This window comes from Lepidochelys kempii, chromosome 9 (genome assembly GCF_965140285.1).
Source record: "Lepidochelys kempii isolate rLepKem1 chromosome 9, rLepKem1.hap1, whole genome shotgun sequence".
NCBI classification, from domain to species: Eukaryota; Metazoa; Chordata; order Testudines; family Cheloniidae; genus Lepidochelys; species Lepidochelys kempii.
In genome coordinates, this window is record NC_136388.1 from 31575799 (window position 1) to 31601108 (window position 25310).

The following is a 25310-nucleotide window of genomic DNA, read 5'->3' on the forward strand; positions in this document are numbered from 1 at the left end:
TATTATGAGAATGGAGCAGCATAAATTGCACACTGATAACTGCAGCCTTGTCAGGGGACCAGCCTCCCCTCTTTCCCCAGCCTGACACCCCAATAAGATTCTCTAAAGCCTCAGTTCTGTGGAGTTAGCATAGTGGGTAAGGAATGGTGTCAGAGGATGGAGATGGATGGCAGGAGAGAGATCACTGATCATTATCTGTTAGGTTCACTCCCTCTGGGCACCTGGTATTGGCCACTGTTGGTAGACTGGATACTGGAAGGGATCGGCCTTTGGTCTGACCCAGGATGGCCATTCTCATGTTCTTATGTTCAGGACACAGGGAGGGGGAACATGCTGCAGATGCTACTTCTGCAAACTACGCCTGGGGGATTCACTCTATCTCGACTTGACACTATGCAGCAAATGCAAATACAAATGCAGCAGAATTTAGGAGGTGAAAACAAGCCCCAAAGAGCCTGTCCTGCCTTTTGTTTAAAAATAATAATTTTAAAAATGCTTGCATTTTGGCCTATTTTTTGATTGTTTTGTGCAAACCAAAATTCCCCTTTGACTTCATCATATAAGGTTCCTGAGCCTTTTCACTAGTGATTAGCCTGTGCCATGAGTTATAAATATCATCGTAGCATTGTTTTGAATAATAAAAATATGCAATTAGGATTTCTGTTGCCTATGGAAAAATGTTTAATCTGATTTACTTACTGACTTAATTCCCATGTTAATGTGACATTTGAGACTCTTGGTTTGGAAGAGTTAGTGGTAAAAAGTTCTTTCTCCATCTTATTTCCTATAAAGTTGTCAACGTAGCTAAATTTACCACATCCCATTATTTGCCAGCCGGTTCACATTAGTTTAATAACTCAAAGTAAGCAGAACAGTAAAAAAAAAATTTTTTTTTTTGCTGAGTTCTCACTTCCTGTTTATCGAATCAAGTTATCAGTTGGTAAGAAGACGGAAACAATTTTGCAATCTGCTCTGTTTGCTTTAAAGAGAAAAAATCCATCTAGTATATTGTAGCCATTTATTTAAAAAAAAAGGCATTTTATCTGGACAGAGAAGGAGCAAGCCATTCTGCTAATGACATGCTGTCACTTTTAAAGGTATTAATGTAGGAGAGCCCCCAGACAGAACAACAAATTACACAGGCTTAGTATTATAATGTCTTTTGTGTCTCAGTGCTAGGCTGTAAACAGGATTCTGTTGTACTGGGAGTTACTTGAAATGAAGTTAAAAAAGCAGAACACTATCTCTTCAGGCCTGAACTTGATGGAGAATACAGGCACTATCCTGGCAATAGCAAGGCTGACCATTTTTTATTTTTGTTCAGACTCATGCTCATTCTAACATCACTTTTGGGAAATCATTTTAATGAGTGTCTTATTTTGTAACGAAAATGTACATTTTTTTTTCTTCCCCAGTCTTTTGTTGAAGAAGCAAAACACACAGTAAAAATACATCTGTTTCATACACATGGATTGCACTGCGGAATGCACTTTGTTTGAACTCTAGGCAATATTCCATTTTTATTACATGTCTTTTTGTTTTTTGCAATGGCACTCGTAGAACAAAATGTGTTCCATATGGCGGCCAAAGCAGTGGGCTAGATTCCCTCCTCTGTTCTGGCCTCTTTCCACCGCACTCGGACCTGGCTAAACCAGGAAGTGGGAGCTCTCTCTTGGCGTAAAGCTGGCTTATAACGTGTCTCATGTTAACAATTCATCCCACCCTGCTTTAGGGGATATGTCATGGAGGGAAGGGGTATTGGGGTCTTCTACAGAGTGGAATTAGAATGGAACTGTCTTCTGCCAATTTTCAGCTGATGTACGGTCCTTTAGGGACTGCTGCCAGCTGGCATAAGTCAGAGCAGCACAAGAAAAAATCAAAACAAAATGAAGTGTTCTCTCTTTCTCTCCTGTGCTCAGTGGATTTCGATGCAGGAGATAATGTGGACAAGATCCATAAATTCCCATGGTTATTACACAAAATCTGTTTTTCCTACCAGCTACACATATCTGTCATATTGAGTTCAAATCCATAGTGTTGTAGTTTTTCATACAGATTAGATAGATTTCATGAGAAAAAGGGGATGTAGCTTCATTGAAGTCAGTAACGTACAGCAATTTATACCAGCTGAGGATCTGGCTTAATATATATTTATGCCTTAAAATTTTTGCAAAAGACAATACATTAAAATGGAATAGGGAAAAATGTTGTCTTGCCTACTACCTGCAAAAAATACTGAGGTTTTTATTCATTATGAATAAATGCAGTAAATCTGTTTCTCAGAAAACTCAACTCCACAAATTGCAGGAATGATGAGGGGTCATTATAATAGGTTTTTTTTTCAAAATTATTAAAATTTGCGACTTTCCCAATTAACGCTTTTTGTTGAAGAGGCCAAGTGCAATGCACAGAGTTAACCCACAAGGTGCTGGCATTTTTCAGATTGTGTGCTATGGTGTGAAGACCAGTGATGGATTAGCTGCAGGGCCCGTGCCCAGGGGCCCTGGCCAATTGCCCCCCGCCCCCCAAATAGGCACCCCTGCTTCCCGGCAGGAACACCTGGGGGTGGGAGTGGCCAGGGGAATTGCAGGCAGAAAGTTGGGGGGCCCTTGCTTTCGCCCAGGACACAAACCCTTAATCTGCCTCTGGTAAAGACATAAACACAGAGACCATACTTTAAGCAGCAACTAGAGAACTCCCTAACCAGGAAGTTCTCCCATTTAGTAAGATGGCTGCTTCAATCCCTCCTGTTCCTTGCTGGTGACTGTGGAAAACCAGGAACTCCATAATCACTCCACATCTTTCTTTCTTTATAATGAAAAGTTAAAATTTAAATGATATACATACAACAGTACAAAATATACTTCAAATTTCTTAAAACTATTTTTACTATGTCCCTTATCAATTGCATTTAAATAATCCTAGGCATTATTCTAATGATCAAGTCTTTGAGGGGGTCTGATCAGTCTTCCAGACTGTTATCACTTCTGAGGAGTTTGTGCATGGAGTTCCCTGAGGAGGGGACTTAATTCCTTACAGAGTACTTGCAAGCCCCAGATCCTCTCTTTGGTGTGTTGGGAAATACTGAAGATTAATCTGATTCCTCTGGAGAAGTCCTCTTGGAGTCCCCACTCGGTAGGATCTGGGAGTTTCTACCAAGTTCTGAACAGTTCCAAATGTCTGGGAGCTCTTGATCCAAACTTTGTTCCTCATCTCCTGTCACAGAGGCAGATTAGGATGTTCTGGGGCCCTGAGCCAGAGCAAGTGGAGGCCCCTCCCCACTCCTTCCACCTGCTGTCCCTTCGCCCGCGCCTCCAGTGCTCCTGCCAGGAGGGGTTGAGGACCGGGGGCTTGCTCTGACCTCCTGGTGCTTCTGCCGGGAGGGAACGGGGCAAGCCCCCATGCCCTGATCCTGCTCACCGCCCCTCCCCCTCCCCCGCCGGCAGGAACGTTGGGCAGGCAGCAGGAGCGGGGTCAGGGAGTGGGGTGCCCATTTTTCCAGGGCCCCCAAATTGGCTGGGACCCATGGCACGGACCCCATTGGCCCGGGGCTAATCCACCACTGTCCATTCAGGTAATGCTTTTGTTCTGTGCTTAATATGGAAACTTTTAGTTGCTGAATTTTGAGTTCAGCATCCCATTTTTGAAATTCCATCAGGTCGGACCAGTTTAATCTGTATTGTTGCCACAAAGATGTCCTTATTTGTCTTCCCATCAGAAGTTCTGATGGAGATAGTAGAGATGCAAGTGGTGTTGACCGATATGCCTAGGCATGCTTTATATGGGGCCACTGATTTTTGCAGAAGTCTTTTTAAAGTCTGCACTGCTCTTTCCACCTCCCTGTTACTCTGGGGGCAATGTGGATTCCTCCTACGATGTTCAAAATCAAAGTCCTTTGCAAAATGTAGGAATGTTTTAAAGGTAAATTGAGGCCCATTATCAGATATGTGGACTACAGCAACTCCATGAGGTGTAGATATTGACTTTAGGTTCTGAATGACCTGTGCTGAGGAACACTGTGTAAGTTTAGCTAAGTCAAAATATCTGGAGAATTAATCAGCTATAATAATGGGGAAAAAAAATCTTGTGACTACCCCCTATCAAAGGTCTGTCAGGTCGCTTTGTATAGAGTTACGTATCTCGCAGCCTCTACTAAGGTGTGACTTTGCCTATTCAGACTGGGGCCACCACACAGATTGCTGTGTTCATGCTCCACACTTGGTTTTACTTTGGTGTCCCTCTGGGATATTGGAGAGTATCTTTCTGAAGTTCATAGGGATAAGAATGTGTGTCCTTTCAGAAGCAGGCCAACTGGCATGTGAAAGGTCATTTTGGTCCTGTCAGTATGGTGGTAGGTCAGTTGGAAGTTGACTCCTTTGACCCCACCCTCCTTGGCAGAGTAGAGTCTGTTTCTGGCAAGTCTCATCCTTTAGTTATTTATCTCCAATTTGCTGACGTTAGCTGGTAGGTACTGGAATTGCTGTAAGAACAAAGTGTAGACTTTGACATCTTTCTCTAAAGCTTTTTCATCTTCCATTGGTGGCTGCCCCATTGGCTCTCTAGATAGCATGTTTGCAGCTATGAGTGCTTTCTCTGGAATGTGTTCAGTGTTGAAAGAAAAATCACATTAGCTATAGCAAAAATCTTTGAATCCCAGGTGGAAAGCTTTGATCCCAGTAATACCACTAAGGGCTTGTGATCTGTTTCTTTGTTAAAATTCGAGCCAAATGGATATGTCCTGAGCTGTCCAACTGACTGCTAACACTTCCTTTTCTCTATTTGTGCTACGGGCTCCATTGCTGTGCTGAGACAGGGCTCCGATTCCTTCCTGCTGCAGCTTCAACACTTTCCCGGCTCACTCACTACTCTGGCAGTCAGGGCTCTTTTCTGTCCTCTACTCCTCCTTCAGAGAGAGGGATTCACGCACTTCTGACACCATTTCGGGTGAGGGTATAAATATAGAGAGCCATGCTTTAAGCAGCAACTAATGAGCTCCCTAACCAGGAAGTTCCCCCATTTATTAAGACCCTGCTGCATCACACTCTAGTCCTCTCTGGTAACTGTGAAGAACGAAGAACACTATGAATGCTCCACACCTGCCAAATTAATCCTTTTGGCAGTTGACAGACATTGCATAACAGATCCAAAACCTTTCCCATTTAAAAACAGACAATTTAGGAAAAGCATAGAAGGGAACACATGCTTCTCCAAGCAGCATCTGCTTTCCTTTCAACAAAGAATTTTTATGCGCAATTTAATTTGTTAATTGGAATTAAACACATAAATACCCATTCATCTGCTGGAATGCAGAACCCAGCATAATTACTCCTTTTCCTGAAAGAAGTATGATATAATATTTTAAATATGTAATGAGCCTTTATTAAAGAGCTTTACAATTACTCCTGGAGTGTGACCTACTGCAGTGTCCCTTTGACAATCCAGGCTGCAGCTAATAAATGAGTGATCTGAAATAGACATTTAAATTTAGTTATAGGGTTGCCCAATCCTGTGAGATGCTTTGTGCCTTCTGCACAAAGGTGGTGGTGAGCCCTCTCAACACACAGCAAGGGCTTGTCTACACTTACTGGGGATCAATGTGCAGGTCCAGTGAAGACCGTCTAAATTGACCGCAGATGGCTCTCCTGTCGACTTCTGTACTCCACCTGAACGAGAAGCGCAAGGGGAGTCAACGGGAGAGTGTCTCCCATTGACATAACCTAGTGTGGATCCCGCGGTAAATAGATCTAAGTACATCGATTTCAGCTATGTTATTCACATAGCTGAAGTTGTGTAACTTAGATCGATCTCCCCCCCCCCCCCCCCCCGTAGTATAGACAAGGCCTAAGTCTGTCACTCAGGCCAAGATCCACAAAAGGACTTAGGCATTATAGTGCCTAACTTTTAAGTTTCTTGTCACCCAGTGGAATCCACAAATGCTGAGTTAATTCCCTAGGCTCCCTGTACAATGTGTTCGGGGGTTGGGGGGGGAAGAAGGGTGAGGAAAGACCCCAGAGTATGAGAGCCACAAAAGCTAGCCCATTAAGCAGGGATCTATCTAAACTAGCCAATAGCAGAGATAGAGGAGGGGAGAGGGGGGCGTATCTTAAGTTCCAGCCACCTCATGGAGTTAGGTGCCTAAATCCAGGTGGGAAGGAAGTATCTATTTCTACTTGAGCTCCATAGCTGGGAACATTCTCCTGGTGTCAGGTGCCTAAGCCATGTCTTGTGTGACAGAGGTGGAGAGGAGGCCTTTCTTATAACTTTAGCTCCGTGGTTAGGGAATTCACCAAGGGTGCTGAAGACCCCATATCAATTGCTGCCCTCTGCCTGATGTGAAAAAGGGATTTGAACAGAGGTTTCCCACCTATTAGATGAGTGCCCTGACCGCTGTATTAGTCACCTTCCCACTCACCCAGTACATATTTAATTATTTATATACTGTAGAACAGCTTCAACAGGAGAGAGATACTCACATCAGAAGGTCCCATAGTCCAGTTACGGCACTTACCTCAGAGATGGGAAACCCCTGTTCAAATTCCTTCTTCTCATGATGCGCAGGAGGGAATTGAACCACATCCTGATTGAGTACTCTAACCACTGGGCTAAAGGTTCCTCTTTCCTTCCCTGGCTGTTTTGGGTGGAGGTAGGTGTGGTCTGAGCACACCTTAGATCAGGCCCCACAGGCAAGACTGATGGGGCAACACCTATCTTCACCTGGTTTGAGGCTCGCACTGGGGCTTATGCATGAGATAGGCCAATGGGCACCTGCCTGGGGCAGCAGTGAGCATGTCCAGAGGCAGAAACGTAGGTGCCTAGGGAACTCTTAGAGAAAATTTAGACATCTAGCAAATTCAGGCCCTTAAAAGGTTAGGTGGCAGCTGAGCAGGAGTTTTGTGGATTGCAGTGGTGCCTAAAACTGGGCTTTAGGCACTGAAGTCCATTTGTGTATCTGGGCCTCAGCACTTCGTAGGAGTTACTAGACACTTCTGAGGACTGGATCCTAAAATTTTAAACTGAAAAGGTCTTGTGGTGCAGATTCCTTTATAACAAAGTTCTCAAGAATTTAATAAAATATGACTCTTCCATTGGTCTTTGGAACTGTTTTAATGGAAAAGTATGTCCCTGCTACAGAATTCTGTAGGATGACTCATAAGATCAATAGAAAGGACTTGACTAACCATTATATTTTGTAGGTTTTGAGAGTAATTTCTATAGAACCCAAATGGTTTCATCCTTATCAAATGCTATAGGACTGAGCATCTTCTGCACAGAATGAGTAATCACATCTACTCCTTAAGTCAGTGCAGTGAATGGTGCCAAGCACCTTGCAGGACTAGAGCCACACCCATTTGTTCATAGGTATAACTTTGTGATTAAAGGTAGGTCTATATATACAGCACTGCAGCGGCGTAGCTGTACAAGTGCAGCTGTGCCGTTGCGGCAGGTCTGGTGAAAGATGCTGATGGGAGAGAGCTCTCCCATCAACATAAAAATCCACCTCCACGAGCGGCATAAGCTATGTTGGCGAGAGACGCTCTCCCGCTAACATAGTGCTGTGCACACAGACACTTATGTCGGTGCAATTTGTTGCTCGGGGTGGAATTTTCGCAATGAATAAACCTCTGAAAAAAGCAAAGAACCTTCCAGCAATGATCAGGATTTGACTCTAATCCTAGATATGGTGCGTTTGATCACTGGGCTCACTTGCACACAAATGCAGTTAGGGATTTTTCAAGCTATGCAGTGAGGCATGCCTGCATATCTGAGCAGAGAATCACACCTGAAGATTATGCCTTGACATCTGGCAAAACTAGCTCCAGAAATGGTCACAATGGAGTAAAATTAACAACAAGAACATTTTTAAAGTAGATAAGCTATGTTAAATACAAATGCTGAGCCCTGGCACCTCTTGGCAGTTCATAGCCCCGGCACCTCTGGGCTTGCCATGTCAGTTATGAAAGTACAAAAATCACTGAGCCGAGGCACATCTTTCATTACAGTTTACATACGGGGCTGGATGAACCTCAAAAGAGGTCCAAATTGAATTTGGACCCCAGTGTTCACATCTTTATACTAAATTCATTTGAACTCCTTGAAACTATGCGCTCTGAAAAATTGAACTGGAAGTTCCACGGGAACAGGTTTCTTCACAAGATTATTGGTGCCTCCTGTACTTGTTGGGCCACCTGCTGTTCCACTGGTAGGTTGGTCCTTCTGTTCCTCATCCTAAAGCAGAATTGAGGAGCACAGGACTGTGTGACAACTGAAGAAAAGTAACTAATTATTCATGAACCTGCAAAGAGGTTCCATTCAAAGTTGGAGCAGAGATTCTTATTTTCTCATATGTATTCTAATTTGATTCTTTCACCGAGTGCCATAAGTTATACTCCCTGTACATGCTTATAGGGTGAAATTCACCTCAAAGCAAAGGGCCCACGCAAGAACCTCAGCATTGCCTAATCCCTTGAGTACGGCTGGTGGACATGTATTTGTATTGCAATTTAAGGCCAGAAGAGACCATCAGGAGCTATTCTGACTTCCTGCTTAACACATGGGTAACCCTCCACCCCATCTCTGTGAGGAAGCTCCAGGTGGGACCCAAACAGACTGGTGCTAAGCAGAGACTTGAGTGGGTTTGACAGTCCAGGGTTACACAGATCCAGGGGCCTAACAGCTTGCATAAGGGTGTATGGAGTGACAGCTGCTGCTATCCCATCTTAGAGGGCGGGGAGGGCTGGATTGTACAGCCCTGGTTTGAGGAGTGAATAGTGGACTGCTCATTGCCCCATACAAAGCCCAGTTACTCTGGCTCTGTGCAGAATAGATGAGTCTCATCCATTGCACATGGAGAATATAATGTAACCCCCTGCTGCTTCCAAGACAGACCACTTTTTCCTCACAATGTGGCATACCAGCGACCATGATGGAGTTAGTTTCTCTCAGATTTCCACACACAATGATGTGGTGCATCTACAGCAGTGCAGAGGATAAATAAGCTGTTGTCTCATAGGGGAACAGATGGGAACAGAAATGATAATGAAGAGCTACAGGATGTTAGTGGTAAATTAGTTGAACTGTTAATAATTAAGCACATTAAAAGCCCTCTAATTGAATATATTCTCCTAAAAGAAACATCTGAAGTTTAAAGGAAAGGCTTCCTAGTACACATGCGATTTCAGCATATTTCCACCAAGCAGATCTCTTGCTGAAAGGGCAAATTCACATCTTGGCAAAATTACATTTTACTGGCAAGTAGAAGGTTCCAACTTCACCTTAATTAGTTCTCTTCAAACATGATTACCTTAAGATAAACTAGGAACCTTTTAGTTCCTGCTTTCAGTGCCCACCTGGGGGAGTTACAGCTCAACACTTTGGTGCACAGTGCTGTTCATTCCCCTATAGTTCAAACTGCAGGACAATGCAGAGGCACTAATTTGCCTGCAGGACCTTTACCCCTGTGGATGATGTGAGACTGAGAGAACCCAGCTTGACCCTTTGAACCCAAATTGAGTCTGCAATACGTGCAGTCAGAAAAAAGATTCTCCCGCTCAAATATTTTTCTATGGAATCTAGAAAAATTAATATTAGACAGGTACACAGACTCTGTCCCAAACAGTTATAGGGTTTGGGAAAAATTTTAAAAACGAATGTGCTAAACAGCTGCTCCAGTGACTGAGCTGAAAACTTTTTACTACAGGGGGTAAATTAGAGTATCCTTGGCATCACAAAAACTTGGTGAAATGTTGAAAATAGGACATGATTAACACCAGGGTAAAAAATACATTGGAATGACAGACTAGGTCATGCTGGTGGGGGAGGGCACTATATGTGCAAGAAAGCATAGAGTCAAATATAGAAAAAATCTTAAATCACTCACACTGTACCATAGAATGGATAGAAATTCCATGCTTGAATAATAAGAGAATAGCAATAAGAATACGCTACCAGCCACCTGACAGTGATTGTGAAATGCACAGGGAGATCAGAGTGGCTACAAAAACAGAAAACTCACTAATAATGTGGGATTTCAACTATCCCCCTATTGACCGGAAACATGTCACCTCAGGATGGGATGCAGAGATAAAATTTCTAGATGGCTGACATTTCTAATGGCTGCTTCTTGGAGAAGCTAGTCCTGGAATCCATTAGGGGAGAGGCAATTCTTGATTTAGTCCTAAATGCTGCACCTAAGAGATTAATATAGCTGAGCCGCTTAGTAATAGCTACCATATTGTAATTAATTTTAACATTCTTAACCGGGTGGGTGAGAGACCAAAGAAACCCATCACAGTATCATTTAACTTGGAAAGGGGGAACTACAGAAAATTGAGGAAGGTAGTTAAATGGAAATTAAAAGGAACAGTCACAAGAGTGCAACATTTTAAAAACCCCATAATAGAGACTCAAACAATATTCCCTAAATAAATAAATAAATTAAATAAAAAACACACACCACCAGTAAGAGGGCCAAGAAATTCTACCATGGCTAAACAGAGGAATCGAGACAGGTTCAAGACAAAAATTTTCTTTGCAAATTGAAAGTCAAATCCTATTGAGGAAAATAAAAAGGAACATAAACTCTGGCATGTCTAGTATAAGTAAAAGTATAACTAGCCAGGCCAAAAAAGAATTTGAAGAGCAACTAGCAAAAGGCACAAAAACTAACAGCAAAAAATTTAAGTACATCAGAAGCAAGAAGCTTGCCAAAGGATCAGTAGGGCCATTGGACAATCAAGGTGCTAAAGGAGTGCTTAGAGAAGACCAGCCAGTTGCAGAGAAGCTAAATGAATTCTTTACATCAGTCCTCACTGCAGAGGATGTGAGGGAGATTCTCACACCGGAGCCATTCTTTTTAGGTGATAATCTGAGGAACTGTCCCAGAATGAGGTGTCAATTGAGGAGGTTTTAGAACAAATTAAACAGTAATAACAGTAAGTCACCAGGACCAGATGGTATACACCCAAGAGTTCTGAAGGAACTCAAATATGAAATTGCAGAGCTACAAACTGTGGTATGTAACCTATCGCTTAAATCTGCTGCTTTATGCAGTGCTTAATTTGTGCCAGGGCTTGCCAGGGCTCAGCTCTAGCACCTCTAGGGTTGGCAGTTCATAGCTCCGGCACCCCTGAGCTTGCCGCATCAGTTATTAAAGTAAAAAAAAAAAATTGCTTGAGCCCCAGCACCTCTTTCATTACAAATTAAGCATTGGTTGTACGAGATAACTGGTGGATAGCTAATATGATGATGATTTTAAAAAATGTCTCCAGAGGTGATCCTGGCCAGTGAGCCTAACTTCAATACTTGGCAAACGGGTTGAAACTATAGTAAAGAACAGAATTATCAGACACATAGATAAGCATGATATGTTAGGGAAGTGTCCACATGGCTTTTGCAAAAGGAAATCATGCCTTACCACTCTATTAGAATTCTTTGAGGGCGTCAACAAATATGTGGATAACAGTGATCCAGAGGATGTGGTGTTCTTGGACTCTCAGAAAGCCATTGACAAAATCCCTCACCAAAGGCTCATAAGCAAAATAGGAAGTCATGGGGTAAGAAGGAAAGTTCTGTCATGGATCAGTAACTGGTTAAAAGATAGGAAACAAAGGGTAGGAATAAATGGCCAGTTTTCACAGTGGACAGAGGTAAATAGTGGTGTCCCCCAAAGATCTGTACTGGGACAAGTTCTACATATTTATAAATGATCTGGAAAAAGGGGTAAACAGTGAGGTGGCAAAGTTTGCAGACGATACATAATTACTCAGGATAGTTAAGTCCAAAGCTGCCTGCCAAGATTTACACAAAGGGATCTCTCAAAACTGGATGACTGGGCAACAAAATAGCAGATGAAATTCTGCATTAATAAATGCAAAATAATGTATGTTGGAAAACATCATCCCAACTATACATACAAAATGATGGGGTCTAAATGAGCTGTTGCCACTCAAGAAAGAGATCTTGGAGTCATTGTGGATAGTTCTCTGAAAACAGCTGCTCGGTGTGCAATGAAAATCAAAAAGGGTAACAATATTAGGAACTATTAGGAAATGGATACATTATAAGACAGAAAACATCATAATGCCACTATATAAATCCATGGTACACCTGCACTTTGAATATCCCCTGCAGTTCTGGTCGTCCCATCTCAAAAAGAGATATATTGGAATAAGTACAGAGAAGGTCAATAAAAATGATTTAAGAGTATGGAACAGCTTCCGTCTGAGGAGAGATTAAAAATACTGGGACTGTTCATCTTAGAAAAGTCATGATTAAGGGGGATGTGAGAGAGGTCTATAAAATCATGAATGGTGTGCAGAAGTGAATAGGGAAGTGTTATTTACCCCCTTCATATAACACACAAATCAGGGTCACCCAGTGAAATTATTAGGCAGTAGGTTTAAAACAAACATAAGGAAGTACTTCTTCCCACAATGCAGTCAACCTGTGTAACTCTTTGTCAGAGGATGTTGTGAAGGACAAGACTATAACAGGGTTCAAAAAAGAATTCGATAAGTTCATGGAGGATAGGTCCATCAATGGCTATCAGCCAAGATGGTCAGGGATGCAACCCCATGCTCTGGGTGCCCCTACGCTTCTGACTGCCAGAAGCTGAGATGGGACAACAGGATGGCTCACTTGATAAGTTCCCTGTTCTGTTCTTTGCCTCTGAAGCATCCGGCACTGTCCACTGTTGGGAGACAGTCTACTGGGATAGATGAACCATTGTTCTGACCCAGTATTGCCATTATTATGGGGGTTTTTATTATTAAAGTTGGTAAAGCAAAATAAAAAGTAAATAAGCATAAGCAAAGATGGAGAATATCCTCCCACAAGATGGAAGATTTCCTTTATTTGGAACAAGGAAGCACAAGAAGGATTTATTTTTCCTTTTAATTTTGTTTTGTGTGCAGTTTCTAGCTATGTAGCAACTTGTATGGCCATCATCTCAGTGTCAGAGCGCCTCAGAATCATTATCTGCACAAAATGTCTATGGAGTAGGAAGGTATTATCCCATTTTACAGGTGGGAAACTGAGGCCTGGGGTGACTTGCCAAAAATCATAGAGGAAATCTGTGCCTGAGCCAGGAGTCAAAGACAGGATTCCTGAGTCCCCAGTCCACCACCAAACCTACTAGGCCATCTAGTTCATTACTCTCCTTAACACATGAAATGTAATTTGCCTGTGTTCTGTATTGACCGAGCACTACCTGTTTCTTATGTTTAATATTTTTTTACAAAAATATCTAAATATTGTACTATATACACATGCACAGGGAACTCTAAACTCGTATTTATTCAGCTAATAACTCTGAGTAATTTGTCCAGTTTCCACGCTTTCGAGAGTAACTTATTAAGGCTGACACCATGATTAATCCTGATTTTAAAATGGCCTGTCTCTCACTTGAAACCTTCCATACCAAGCTGAATGGCTGCTTTACTTTTTCCTTACTCAATATCTTTGTCTTTTCTGGCAGATGATTTTTGATCCTTCGATCTTCTTCAATGTTTTACTGCCACCCATTATATTTCATGCTGGATATAGTTTAAAGAAGGTAAGTGATTTCTCTCTTAAATTACAGAACGTGGGCTGGTCTGATGGCTACTTTGTAGTGCCATTGTTACATTGGTGGGGAGAAGAATCTAAGTAATTGTCCGTCTGAAATTCTTTTGCTTGGTAATTATTTAGGCCAATTGATATCAGAGAAGAGAATGGAAAATAACTATTTAAGACTTCAAACCCATGGGCCTGATTCTGCTCTCTGTTATGCTTGTGTAAGGCTCTGATCTTGCACTTCAATATGTGGGTGGATTGCTGTGCCCATGCAAGGTCCCTTTGAAGTCAGTGAGGCTCCACACGTGTGCAGCAGCCCTCTTCCCGTGCAGAAGTGGGACCTACACCTGTGTAAGGGAGGGGATTCATGGTAATATTTACAAAGGTCATTCAGAACCTGAGCTTTCATTATGACCACTAACTGTTTCATGCATGAATATGCAATTCCGACTTAATAGGCAAAAAAGGAAGATTAGTGACATATAGACACGCTGACAGAACATGAGGGGGTCTTAGATCATATTTTCAAAAGCGTAATTTGAAGCCTTTGTTTTGTTTTGTTTTGTTTTTTCCAATCCTGAAGAACTACTATAGCAACAGCCAGAATGGCTTGAATGGGACTCCCCTAAACTTGGTGTTTGAACTTGAATTTAGGTTTCTAAGATGAACTCTGCTAAATTTGACATTGTATTTTTCCTACTTTGTTTCCCCAGAGACATTTTTTTCGTAATTTAGGATCAATTTTAACATATGCCTTTTTGGGAACTGCCATCTCTTGCATTGTTATAGGGTAAGTGAAATTCACTTCCTATTATTCTTGTTCAAGTTTAATATTAGTCGATTTTCCTCATAAAAGGGCACATGATTTACTTCACTGGTGTTAGGCTAACATGAAGGCATTTTCCTACACTATCTATTCATGACTTTCTTAAACAATGAAGTTCTATCTTTAGGTGAGGTTGAGATGGAAAATTCAAGATGCAGTCATGGTATAGGCCCAACCTTTTCCATGAGACCCTCAGTATCTTGCACACTTGGGCCCCAATTTGTGATCATTATATAGGCACATGCTGCCTTTTATAGTCATGTAGCATTAACATTTTATCTGTCCTGCAAGAAGGGAGCATTCTTCTTGGAGGAACACACTGTTCTTTAATGGCATTCCCTTTACAGGACAAGAAATCTCCAGAAAGACAGGAGGAATTTTGAGGTTCTTGAACTGTTTCTGAACCAAGGTTTCTGCAATGAGCTCTGCACCTGTACAGAGCCCTGCTGAAGCTAATGGAGCTCCTTACAGGGGTCTTCCCATGCAGAGCTCATTTCAGGGTTGGGACCTAAGACTTCATTAGCCATCTGTCTGGGATTGTGTGGAGTTGAAGGAGGGGAGCTTATTTTACAGGTTACAAGTTTGGGAATTTACTGATGGTTCAACTTTCAGGTTAGCAGCTCATTGAATCTTGTAGGTTACCTGAGATCCTGGTCTGTGTAACTCTGAAATGAGCCATTTAAGTTGTTCAGCATGGTGCGCAAGGATTTATGGTAGTGCTTCAATTTTATGCATGTGCTTTAATTTAGAAGTAATCAGACTTCTGAACCTAGGCAGAGTGCTTTCAAATTATGAAAGCAATTAACTCTTCTTGCTTTTTTATAACAGATCTTAAGTAAATTTAGATGGTGGAGTCAAAATATATGTTCCTTTTCAACATCATCATAAGACAGAACTTTCACATTTAATGTCAATTCAGTATTATGAAAACATCAGTGCCTGATGGATTAGTCTGTAATTCAAAGTTTAATACTTGTTAAAACTATTCTTTCAATGGAAGCAAGAAAAAAATGGGTATCTTGACATCAGAGTTAACTTTCTTTTCATCTTAGTAAGATTTGAAGTAGCCAACAGCAGACACAACTTGCATGTATTATAACAAACCCATCATCATGTAGGATTTTTTGGTTTTTATTATACTACATTCTATGGTCACTGACAGTAGAGAGAAATGTAACCATCCTGCTCCAAAAGCACAGGTCCCTGCCACATGAGCTGAAGAAGAGTCTGGGTTAGCCATTAGCTGTGCATCTCCTGTCACAATTGAGAGGTTCTGATTCCCTCTGGTAGAGGGCAGAGGTACACAAGCACACCGGGCAGTTTCTTACCGTGTAAACAGTTAGCCAAATGCTTACTGGTATAAATTGGCTTCAATGGAGCTATGCCAGTTTATACCAGCTAAGAATCTGGCCCAAAGGATCTACATTAATGGGTAGTTCCCCATGTGGGTGCATGTAATATATATACACAAAAGGTTGAATAATTTTTAAGATCAGTGCTACAGTGTATGCAAGTAACAGCAGCTGTATATCTGGAACCTGGAGAACTTAAGTGAGGAAGCTTGTTAAAACAGCATGCTAGGGATAAGAACTTTTGAGTCTTATATGTGAAAATGTCATTTATGTGGCACCAGGACTAACGGATAAATCGCCAAAGGTCTGGACTTCCATTTAGATGCTTATCTGAATTATTTCCACTTTCAGGGTTTCCTCCATCTTGTTACTACTGCAGCTGGTTGAATAATATTCACCAAATAATATTCACAATTTTTTGCCAGATAATGCTGTGTTTTATTTTTTTATATCAATTATTTGATGAATATTTAGAAAATGACTATGTCAAGTTGTGGTTAGCCCCCTCCCTCCCTGCGACAGTCTCCTCATTCCTCCCCCCCAGAGTCTTGTTGAAGGGTCCAGCAGTTCTGCCAACCTCTCTGGGCCTGGATACCTCTCCTTTTGAATGCCTTCTCAACTCCCACTCATCCCCCACATCAACTTGTCACTCTAGCTCTCCTTACCCAACACCGCTTTCTCTAACTAGACTGACATCCTCATACAGGTGCTGCCAGCTCTATCTATCCTCTCCTGCTGTACCAGCTCTGCTCAGCTGCCCCAGCTGGATTCAGTAGAGCTGTGCCTGTGTACACCACTGGATGTGAATTTGGCCCCTGCTCTATATAATTCCACAGTAAGGGTGTGAAATGGGGGTGGAGTATTGGGTGAGCAGGGGTCGAGTCCCAGAGCATGCATTTTTTGGACCAGAGTGATGACCAAGCAATTTCCTGATGTGACAGGAGATTGCCATGCAACCACATTAATAATCCCATTGCAAGGCCAATGGGCCTGACTGCCTGGTCTTGTGACACCTTCTTGCCTCTTCTCTTGAGCACTTGGTTTTAATTGCTTGTCTTTGTCTGCAAAACACAGAGGCAATGGTAATGTATCAAGAGAAAATATTCAGAGCTGACATTGTCTGTGTCTTTGCCAACAAAAGCTATTATTTTTATTATTATTATCCAGATTATCCCTTGTGGGAGGGGGTCTACATGACTAACTCCTTGCTGAGATTCCCCCTGGTTATCCCGTAGTAGGGTCAGGCTTTGCCACCCCCTCATGGAAAAGGTCACAGACCCCCGGGATCCACAGGAGGTAAGGCACAGCTGCACAGAATCCCTGTGCCTCTGCACAATGTTTGACCCGTGGCAAGGCCCCCTAGATCACTGAAACCACAGCTCCATTGGAACCACGGTAGAAGGAACTGCTCCTACCTCCCCCAGGCTGCAGCTGCCCCAGGAGCACCCAAGAGAGGCTACACAGAAAGTTAATTCATTTGCCTAATTCTGCAGAGGGATGATGTGCATGCCCTCTCAGCTCTACATCCATCCCATCCAGTCTGTCCCTCTACCCTGTCAAAATCCTTCCCTGCAGATCAGAGGCTTCCTGTGGGCCTGGAGGGTAGAGAAGATGCCCATTTCTTTCACACAGAAAAGAGAGTTCCAAGTACAGCGTGCCTGTGTGCAGATCTCTATGGCCTGACCTGATTTCCTGATGTTATCACTCCTGTCTCTTTAGAGGCAATGATGTGGGTAAGGAGAGGTTGATAGAAGAGGGGTGGGGGGTGCACGCAACAGCGTGCCAGACCTGCTTGTTCCTGCCATAGAATTCTCCAAAGTTTGACTGGGGGCTGGTGCTGGCAAAGTCAGGGGAAGTTATATGTATATGTAACTTTTCATATTTTATCCTGGTTTCTAATGCAACCACTCACCACCCCTGGACTTCATAAGTCTACCTGGGTCATGCAGTGATAAAAGCACATAACAATGCGTCTTTTTTACTCTACCTTAGAGGTAATGCTTACCAAGTTTGTTCTATTACACTGTGGAAATTATAGGCTGTTACAGCTGGCTCAGTGACTGGACTCTGGCTGATTTTAAGAGAAGCAATAGATAACTGTGGGGGTGGGAATAATTATGTGCATTTTTATGATCTTTTAATGCAGCTTAATAACTTAATACAACTTTGAAAACTCAATGAAATGGATCTTTCTAGTAGAAGATGAACTTGATTAGTTTTTCAAGGTTTTAGAATACCCTTCTAAGCACTGTAAAGGCAAAAAAAAAAAAAATACTCTCAAGGGTGTTCAAGATGCTCCCTGGCCATTCTCAGCCAGTTTTGTTTGTAATTTCATAAGTTGGCCAAGCACAATGGTGTGTCAGAAAGAAATCATGTCATGTTCCCCATATCCTTCTGTTTCTAGACATCAGCGTTCTTAGATCTGTGCTGATCTGCACATGTGGCTTCAATGTATGTTGTCATTACATGTACAGTATCAAGTGAACATGATTATAGTAGAAAGGACAGTACATTTGAGTGATTACAGCAAAGAACTGAATGTCTAGGTGTTCTGGCTTCTCTTCTCAGCTCTGCAATTGATTTCCCATGTGATACTGGGCAAGTCATTTAACCAACTTGTGCTTCATTTTCCCCTTTTGTAAAAAGGGAATAGCAATACTTACTAGATGCTTGTGTCACAGCTTTAAGTTCCTCTAATCAAAGACCATGTTCTATCTTAATGTTTGTTAATATTCTGTGTGGTGTAGTATAGCAGTGTACAAAACCTAGGTAGGGGTATATGATTCCCCCCTTCACATGGTGATCTGATGAGCAAAACTGCTGGCAACCTGAAGCCTGGGGGTTTCTCCAAGAGATACCTGGATAATTCAGTGATGGAGGCCATTTAATTACCCAGATGGATAGAAGCAAAACTCTTTGAAAACCGATGAGCGTCTCAAGGCTTCCATACAAAGAGGAAAGAATCCTGCTTCTCCACCACTACATCTGTATCCCCACAGGGACAGTAGCATGCCACCGGAGCAGTGTGCAGCTGGCTGGGTGGAAGAGCTGAGGGAACAACTGCTCTGGCATGTTGTCCTTTTGGCAGCATGATTTATAAGTTCACACCTGTGTCTTTAACACCAGGGAAGGGGTATGGCAATGAGAAGTGGGGTTTGTTAGGAAGCTAAACAATGGAAGCATAGAAATAGAGATAGCCATGCTATTAGTCACACAGCAGGCCTAAGGAGTGCATATGGGCAAGATTCATGGGAAAGAGCCCTGTTTTTTCTTAGGTTGTTGGTTTTCCATGAGAAATGCACCCCATGCCTTGGCTATTCCACTCTTCTGTTGGTCTTGCTCCAGCAGGAAATGAAGTGCATAGGAAGTTCTAGGATACATAGGGCTCGCTTCCAGAGAACCCCCTTTTAATGAGAAGGACATGGGCCCTTGATACAGAGTTGTAAAGATACAAATTCTTCCCAAGTTTCATGAAACAATATAATCACAGCTAACCTTGGGGGGCGTGTAATTGGAGTTGTCTTCTCAAAGACTCTATCAGATGGGGGTAGTTTCTATTTTTCAATTTTTAAGAAAACAATTAAAGTAAGTGCCACTTTTAATGTTTTTTCCTGTGATTTCCCAGGCAGCATGTCCTAAGGAGAATATTCTGTGTCTTGGTATTTCAGGATGCTTTGCCAGCCAATCCAGTGAGCCTTGCATCCTTTTCCACAGTCAGACTGACGTTGTATAGGTTTATGAGAAAGTAATATAAGTCCTCTAAACTTTGAAATAAATAACTGAATGTGAGTCTCTAGACTGAGGGACTATTTTTTAATACAAAAGAGATTTATTGTTATCATTTTTAATGCTGAAAAAGCCCGTAGGCCAGAGCCCTGCTGAAATACAGTAATCTAAGTGCTTGTAAACCCTTTCCCCCAGCATTGTCAAGTGTGAAGATCCACTTCTTGAGTCTTGCTTCGCATTTGGGATTTGACTCCACTACACTCTGAGAGGTGCCCCAACAATACAGTGATGGCAGGTGGCCCTCTAATTACCTACCTGGATAGAAATGAAACTCTTTGAAATCATGGTTTCTATCTGAAACTGTAACTCTGCCCAGGCTGGCTCAAAAATGGGAGCAGCATCTGAGGTTTATAATCCATATGGACAGTCGGTATATCTGCACTGTGCACCCACTCAGAGAAAGAAATGAAAAAGAAAGAGGAAAGGAAAGAGAATTAAAAACTTGGTAGAAAGAAGAGAGACAGTAAACTCCAAAAGGAAGAGCTTCACTCCAGAGAGAAGAAATGGGGGTAGGGGAGAATTAGTTGTTGTAATAAAGGCCAGGAAGTAGATGGCAAAAAGACTGAAAATAAAGTAGTTCCTTATTGCAGAATATTAGCCATGTATTTAAAGTGTCTGCGTGAGCACACAGGCAAGTATCTATGTCTGTATATCTTTGCTGCAGCCTCCCCCTCTAATTTGGGTGGTTGGGCTTACTATAGGGTGGCTGGGTGGTATTTAGTGCCCTAAGATACACAGGAGGTCAGACTAGATGATATGAAGATATCTTCTGGCCTTAAACTCTACGACTATGAATTTGCGCCATGCTCTGTCCTACTGACTTATAGAGCAGCTCACTGTAAACAACCCAATGCCTGCCCTGATAGGTGTTATGGTTGTTAGCCTGTGCAGCTTGTTACAATCAGTCACCTTAAAAAAGCAAGACAGTTGGTGCAGATCTGAAGTAAAGAAGTGGGAAACCACGTCTATATCACAGAAGCCTTTGGTGAGCTGCCAAGAGTGACCTGACAGGAGTAGCTATGATGGTACTTGCCATCTCTGTTGTAAATCACTGCTTTTGCAAGACAGGGTGAGTCTTCTGGAGCTGGACAACGGATGACTGGAAAAAGGCTAATGTAGTGCCAATCTTTTAAAAAGGGAAGAAGGAGGATCCTGGGAACTACAGGCCAGTCAGCCTCACCTCAGTCCCTGGAAAAATCATGGAGCAGGTCCTCAAAGAATCAATCCTGAAGCACTTGCATGAGAGGAAAGTGATCAGGAACAGCCAGCATGGATTCACCAAGGGAAGGTCATGCCTGACTAATCTAATCGCCTTTTATGATGAGATTACTGGTTCTGTGGATGAAGGGAAAGCAGTGGATGTATTGTTTCTTGACTTTAGCAAAGCTTTTGACACGGTCTCCCACAGTATTCTTGTCAGCAAGTTAAGGAAGTATGGGCTGGATGAATGCACTATAAGGTGGGTAGAAAGCTGGCTAGATTGTCGGGCTCAACGGGTAGTGATCAATGGCTCCATGTCTAGTTGGCAGCCGGTATCAAGTGGAGTGCCCCAAGGGTCGGTCCTGGGGCTGGTTTTGTTCAATATCTTCATAAATGATCTGGAGGATGGTGTGGATTGCACTCTCAGCAAATTTGCGGATGATACTAAACTGGGAGGAGTGGTAGATATGCTGGAGGGGAGGGATAGGATACAGAAGGACCTAGACAAATTGGAGGATTGGGCCAAAAGAAATCTGATGAGGTTCAATAAGGATAAGTGCAGGGTCCTGCACTTAGGACGGAAGAACCCAATGCACAGCTACAGACTAGGGACCGAATGGCTAGGCAGCAGTTCTGTGGAAAAGGACCTAGGGGTGACAGTGGACGAGAAGCTGGATATGAGTCAGCAGTGTGCCCTTGTTGCCAAGAAGGCCATTGGCATTTTGGGATGTATAAGTAGGGGCATAGCGAGCAGATCGAGGGACGTGATCGTTCCCCTCTATTCGACATTGGTGAGGCCTCATCTGGAGTACTGTGTCCAGTTTTGGGCCCCACACTACAAGAAGGATGTGGATAAATTGGAGAGAGTCCAGCGAAGGGCAACAAAAATGGTTAGGGGTCTGGAACACATGACTTATGATGAGAGGCTGAGGGAGCTGGGATTGTTTAGCCTGCAGAAGAGAAGAATGAGGGGGGATTTGATAGCTGCTTTCAACTACCTGAAAGGGGGTTCCAAAGAGGATGGCTCTAGACTGTTCTCAATGGTAGCAGATGACAGAACAAGGAGTAATGGTCTCAAGTTGCAGTGGGGGAGGTTTAGATTGGATATTAGGAAAAACTTTTTCACTAAGAGGGTGGTGAAACACTGGAATGCGTTACCTAGGGAGGTGGTAGAATCTCCTTCCTTAGAGGTTTTTAAGGTCAGGCTTGACAAAGCCCTGGCTGGGATGATTTAACTGGGAATTGGTCCTGCTTCAAGCAGGGGGTTGGACTAGATGACCTTCTGGGGTCCCTTCCAACCCTGATATTCTATGATTCTATGATTCTATGAACAGCGTGGCACTTGGATGGGAAACCGGTGCCCCCAGTTGTGGGAGTGGGAGACGGTGAACCACGAGCTCTTATTGTGAGCGGTGAGTACTGCTCGGGCATCATTGCTTTAAACCAAATACTGTGCTAAAGTATGCCAGGCCATGCTTGTCACTCACAGACACACCATATATGAAACTACAAAACTTCCCCCTCTGGCCAATTCCTCCCCTTTGCACCTGAGTAAGTCTGAGTAGTGAAGCTTACTGCAGAGAGATCAGTAGAAAGGTGAAGAAATCCTCCCCCCAAGCTGTGAAGCCTCAGCAAAACTGCTACTGCATCTCCATGTGAAGAGATGGCAGCTGAGTCTGCACAGTGGCAAATCCACTGGCCCTGACTCTGTTCCTCCTGAGGTCAAGCCCCAGCCCTTCTGCATGAGGATGCAGGAGAAATCCTGAGTGTGCAGGATCCCATCCATCATGAGTTCAATCACACTGCTTCTGCTCCATGGGGGGCCCTACAATCACACAGAGGCCAGGGCAGTATTTTGGTTTCATTGAATTTTTGGTGGGGATAGTTGCTTTTAAATAAAGGTCCCTATCACTAACTGCTGCCTGGCTGGCGTTCTGTTCTCTGGGACTTTATTTTTAAGATAGCTCTGCTAATCTGATGGGAAGCATCTTTCGGAATCAATGCCTGTGGTAGGTATTTTCAATTTTCTTGAAGCTGGATGAGAGACCAACTTAATTGTAGAAGTTCTGATACCTTGCTATGTGCTTATTCGAGCGAAAGGCCAGAGTGAGTGGCAGGGGGAGCAGGAAGACTTGGGTTATTTTTTCTTAAAAACACCATCATTCTCCAGATCGGCATCCTCAGTCCAGGCCGAGGCAAAGTTGTCAACACATGAGAACTCTGATTATTTTCTTAAACTTGGCTTTATCAGAGATTTTTTATTTGGTTTCACTTGGGTTATCTTGGATTGCAACACCAATAACACATTTCATATATTCAGAAAGCAGTACATTTTGCATTCACTTACTCCTATTTTTCCAGCTTGTCTATTAGCCTTGGCAAGGAGATATCGTTTTCCTGGAATCCAGAGCTGTGTGAAATATGCCACTCAAACAGCAAAAGTATTTGTTGGAAGGCCAAATTCAAGTGTGACCTGCCTTCGTGACTGCAGTGAGTTCTGCCTAAGTAAAGAGTAAAATTGAGTAAAAGAGTAAAAAAAAGAGTAAAAGCAGGATTTGTCTCAGAGTACAAATGACTGTGTTGAAGACAAATCATGGAATATAAACAGCTCATGTGGTCAATGTTATAAGGATTTATTCCAAGGTCAACATCATTTCCTGGCCCATAATGGTACTTTAATTCTGTTATGTTTTGAGCTAAGAGCATAGCATTTTGTAATACAAAAATATAGGTTTGCCTTCTTGTTGCTCTCACCTTTAACCTTAATTCCCTCAGCCATTTTTGCAATGTATGAAGATTACTCAGAAGATGTATTGGTTTCAAATTGGTGACAAAAATATCTGAAACCTGAGTTTATTAGTTGGACATTAACTTGTCTTCCCCCTTTTCCCTCGCATTCAGCTCCTTTTTTTACTGTATAAGTACTATTCAGCTGCTTGAATCTGACAGTCTTGTAATAAAATTCCTCTCCTATGGTAATCGGTTAAAAACTGTTTCAGGCCTGTTTTAGAATCCTTAACTTTATCTTCTCTTCAAGTGATTTGTTGTTATCCTGTTTAAAATTCACTTAATCCAAAGATTAAACCCATGGATCATCATTTAGAAACAGTTTGCATCTGGTTTCCAACCCAAATCCTACTTCCCTCTCCTCCCATCCCCCCCAAAATGCTTTGAAACATGGAAGTCATTTTCATCCTGATGCGCATGTGCAACTTCCAATGGGAATTTTCCGTGTGCATAAAGGGAAGGATACTCTATACTCTGTAGCAGGAATTGACAACCTTTGGCACGCGACCTGTCAGGGAAATCCACTAGCAGGCCGGGATGGTTTGTTTACCTGCAGCATCCACAGGTTCAGCCAATCGCAGCTCCCACTGGCCGCAGTTCGCTGTTCCAGGCCAATGGGGGCTGCGGGAAGCGGCAGCCAGCACATCCCTCGGTCCACTTATTGTATTAAGTGTTACAATAGAGAATGCATGAGATGAAGCTGGCATACATATTGTTTTTCTGTATCTATTGGAGGTGGAAGTGGTGAATGCTTTATGGAGTGTTGGGGTGTGCTGTCAACGTCCTTGCAGGCAAAGTGAAAGTAGCAAGAAATGCTGGGGACTTTTCTCTTGACTTCTCATTTTCATGGTTCCAAGGGTTTGTGTGAGTGGGGTGTATCGGGATATGAACATAACTGTCCAATCAAACAAGGGTGGGTTTGTACTACTGAAAATATAGACTTCCAAACTGTTGCTTCTAACTCTCTTTTTTGGGATAACAGGCATATTATTTCCATTGATGTGCAGCTTAACTAGGCTGTGTTCAATGAATTTTTAGTTGGAAATGCTCTATCTAGCAGAAAGAGCAGTGAGATCTCCCTGCAGATTTTTTCCTTTTTATTTGTCAACCTTTTTTTCTCCCTGAAAATGAAGCTGACTTCATTTTCCTTCTGCTCAACAGTAAAAAGAACAGGAGTACTTGTGGCACCTTAGAGACTAACAAATTTATTAGAGCATAAGCTTTCGTGGGCTACAGCCCACTTCATCGGATACATAGAATGGAACATATAGTAAGAAGATATATATATACACATACAGAGAAGGTGGAAGTTGCCATACAAACTGTAAAAGGCTAATTAATTAAGATGAACTATTATCAGCAGGAGAAAAAACTTTTGTAGTGATAATGAAGATGACCCATTTAGACAGTTGACAAGAAGGTGGCCATCTTGGTGATCACTACGAAAGTTTTTTTTCTCCTGCTGATAATAGCTCATCTTAATTAATTAGCCTCTTACAGTTTGTATGGAAACTTCCACCTTCTCTGTATGTATATATATATCTTCTTACTATATGTTCCATTCTATGCATCCGATGAAGTGGGCTGTAGCCCACGAAAGCTTATGCTCCAATAAATGTGTTAGTCTCTAAGGTGCCACAAGTACTCCCGTTCCTTTTGTGGGATACAGACTAACACGGCAGCTAATCTGAAACCTGTTCAACAATAGTTAAGCTGTTCTGGCCCCATCATAACATGAGACGGAACTTGCTGATGATATTACCACATTCTCAGAAGACTCTCTGCTTCCATTTCTCATTAAGCATTCA

General features: G+C 42.5%; 1 protein-coding gene across 1 annotated transcript in view; it reads left to right on the top strand.

The window, feature by feature from the left end:
* SLC9A9 (solute carrier family 9 member A9) overlaps positions 1-25310 on the top strand; it is a 325848-nt gene that overhangs the window by 13598 nt on the left and 286940 nt on the right. Inside the window, exons 3-4 of the mRNA XM_073359753.1 lie at positions 13475-13552; positions 14265-14341. Coding sequence (XP_073215854.1) covers positions 13475-13552; positions 14265-14341 — 155 coding nt within the window. The remainder of the gene's footprint in view (positions 1-13474; positions 13553-14264; positions 14342-25310) is intronic.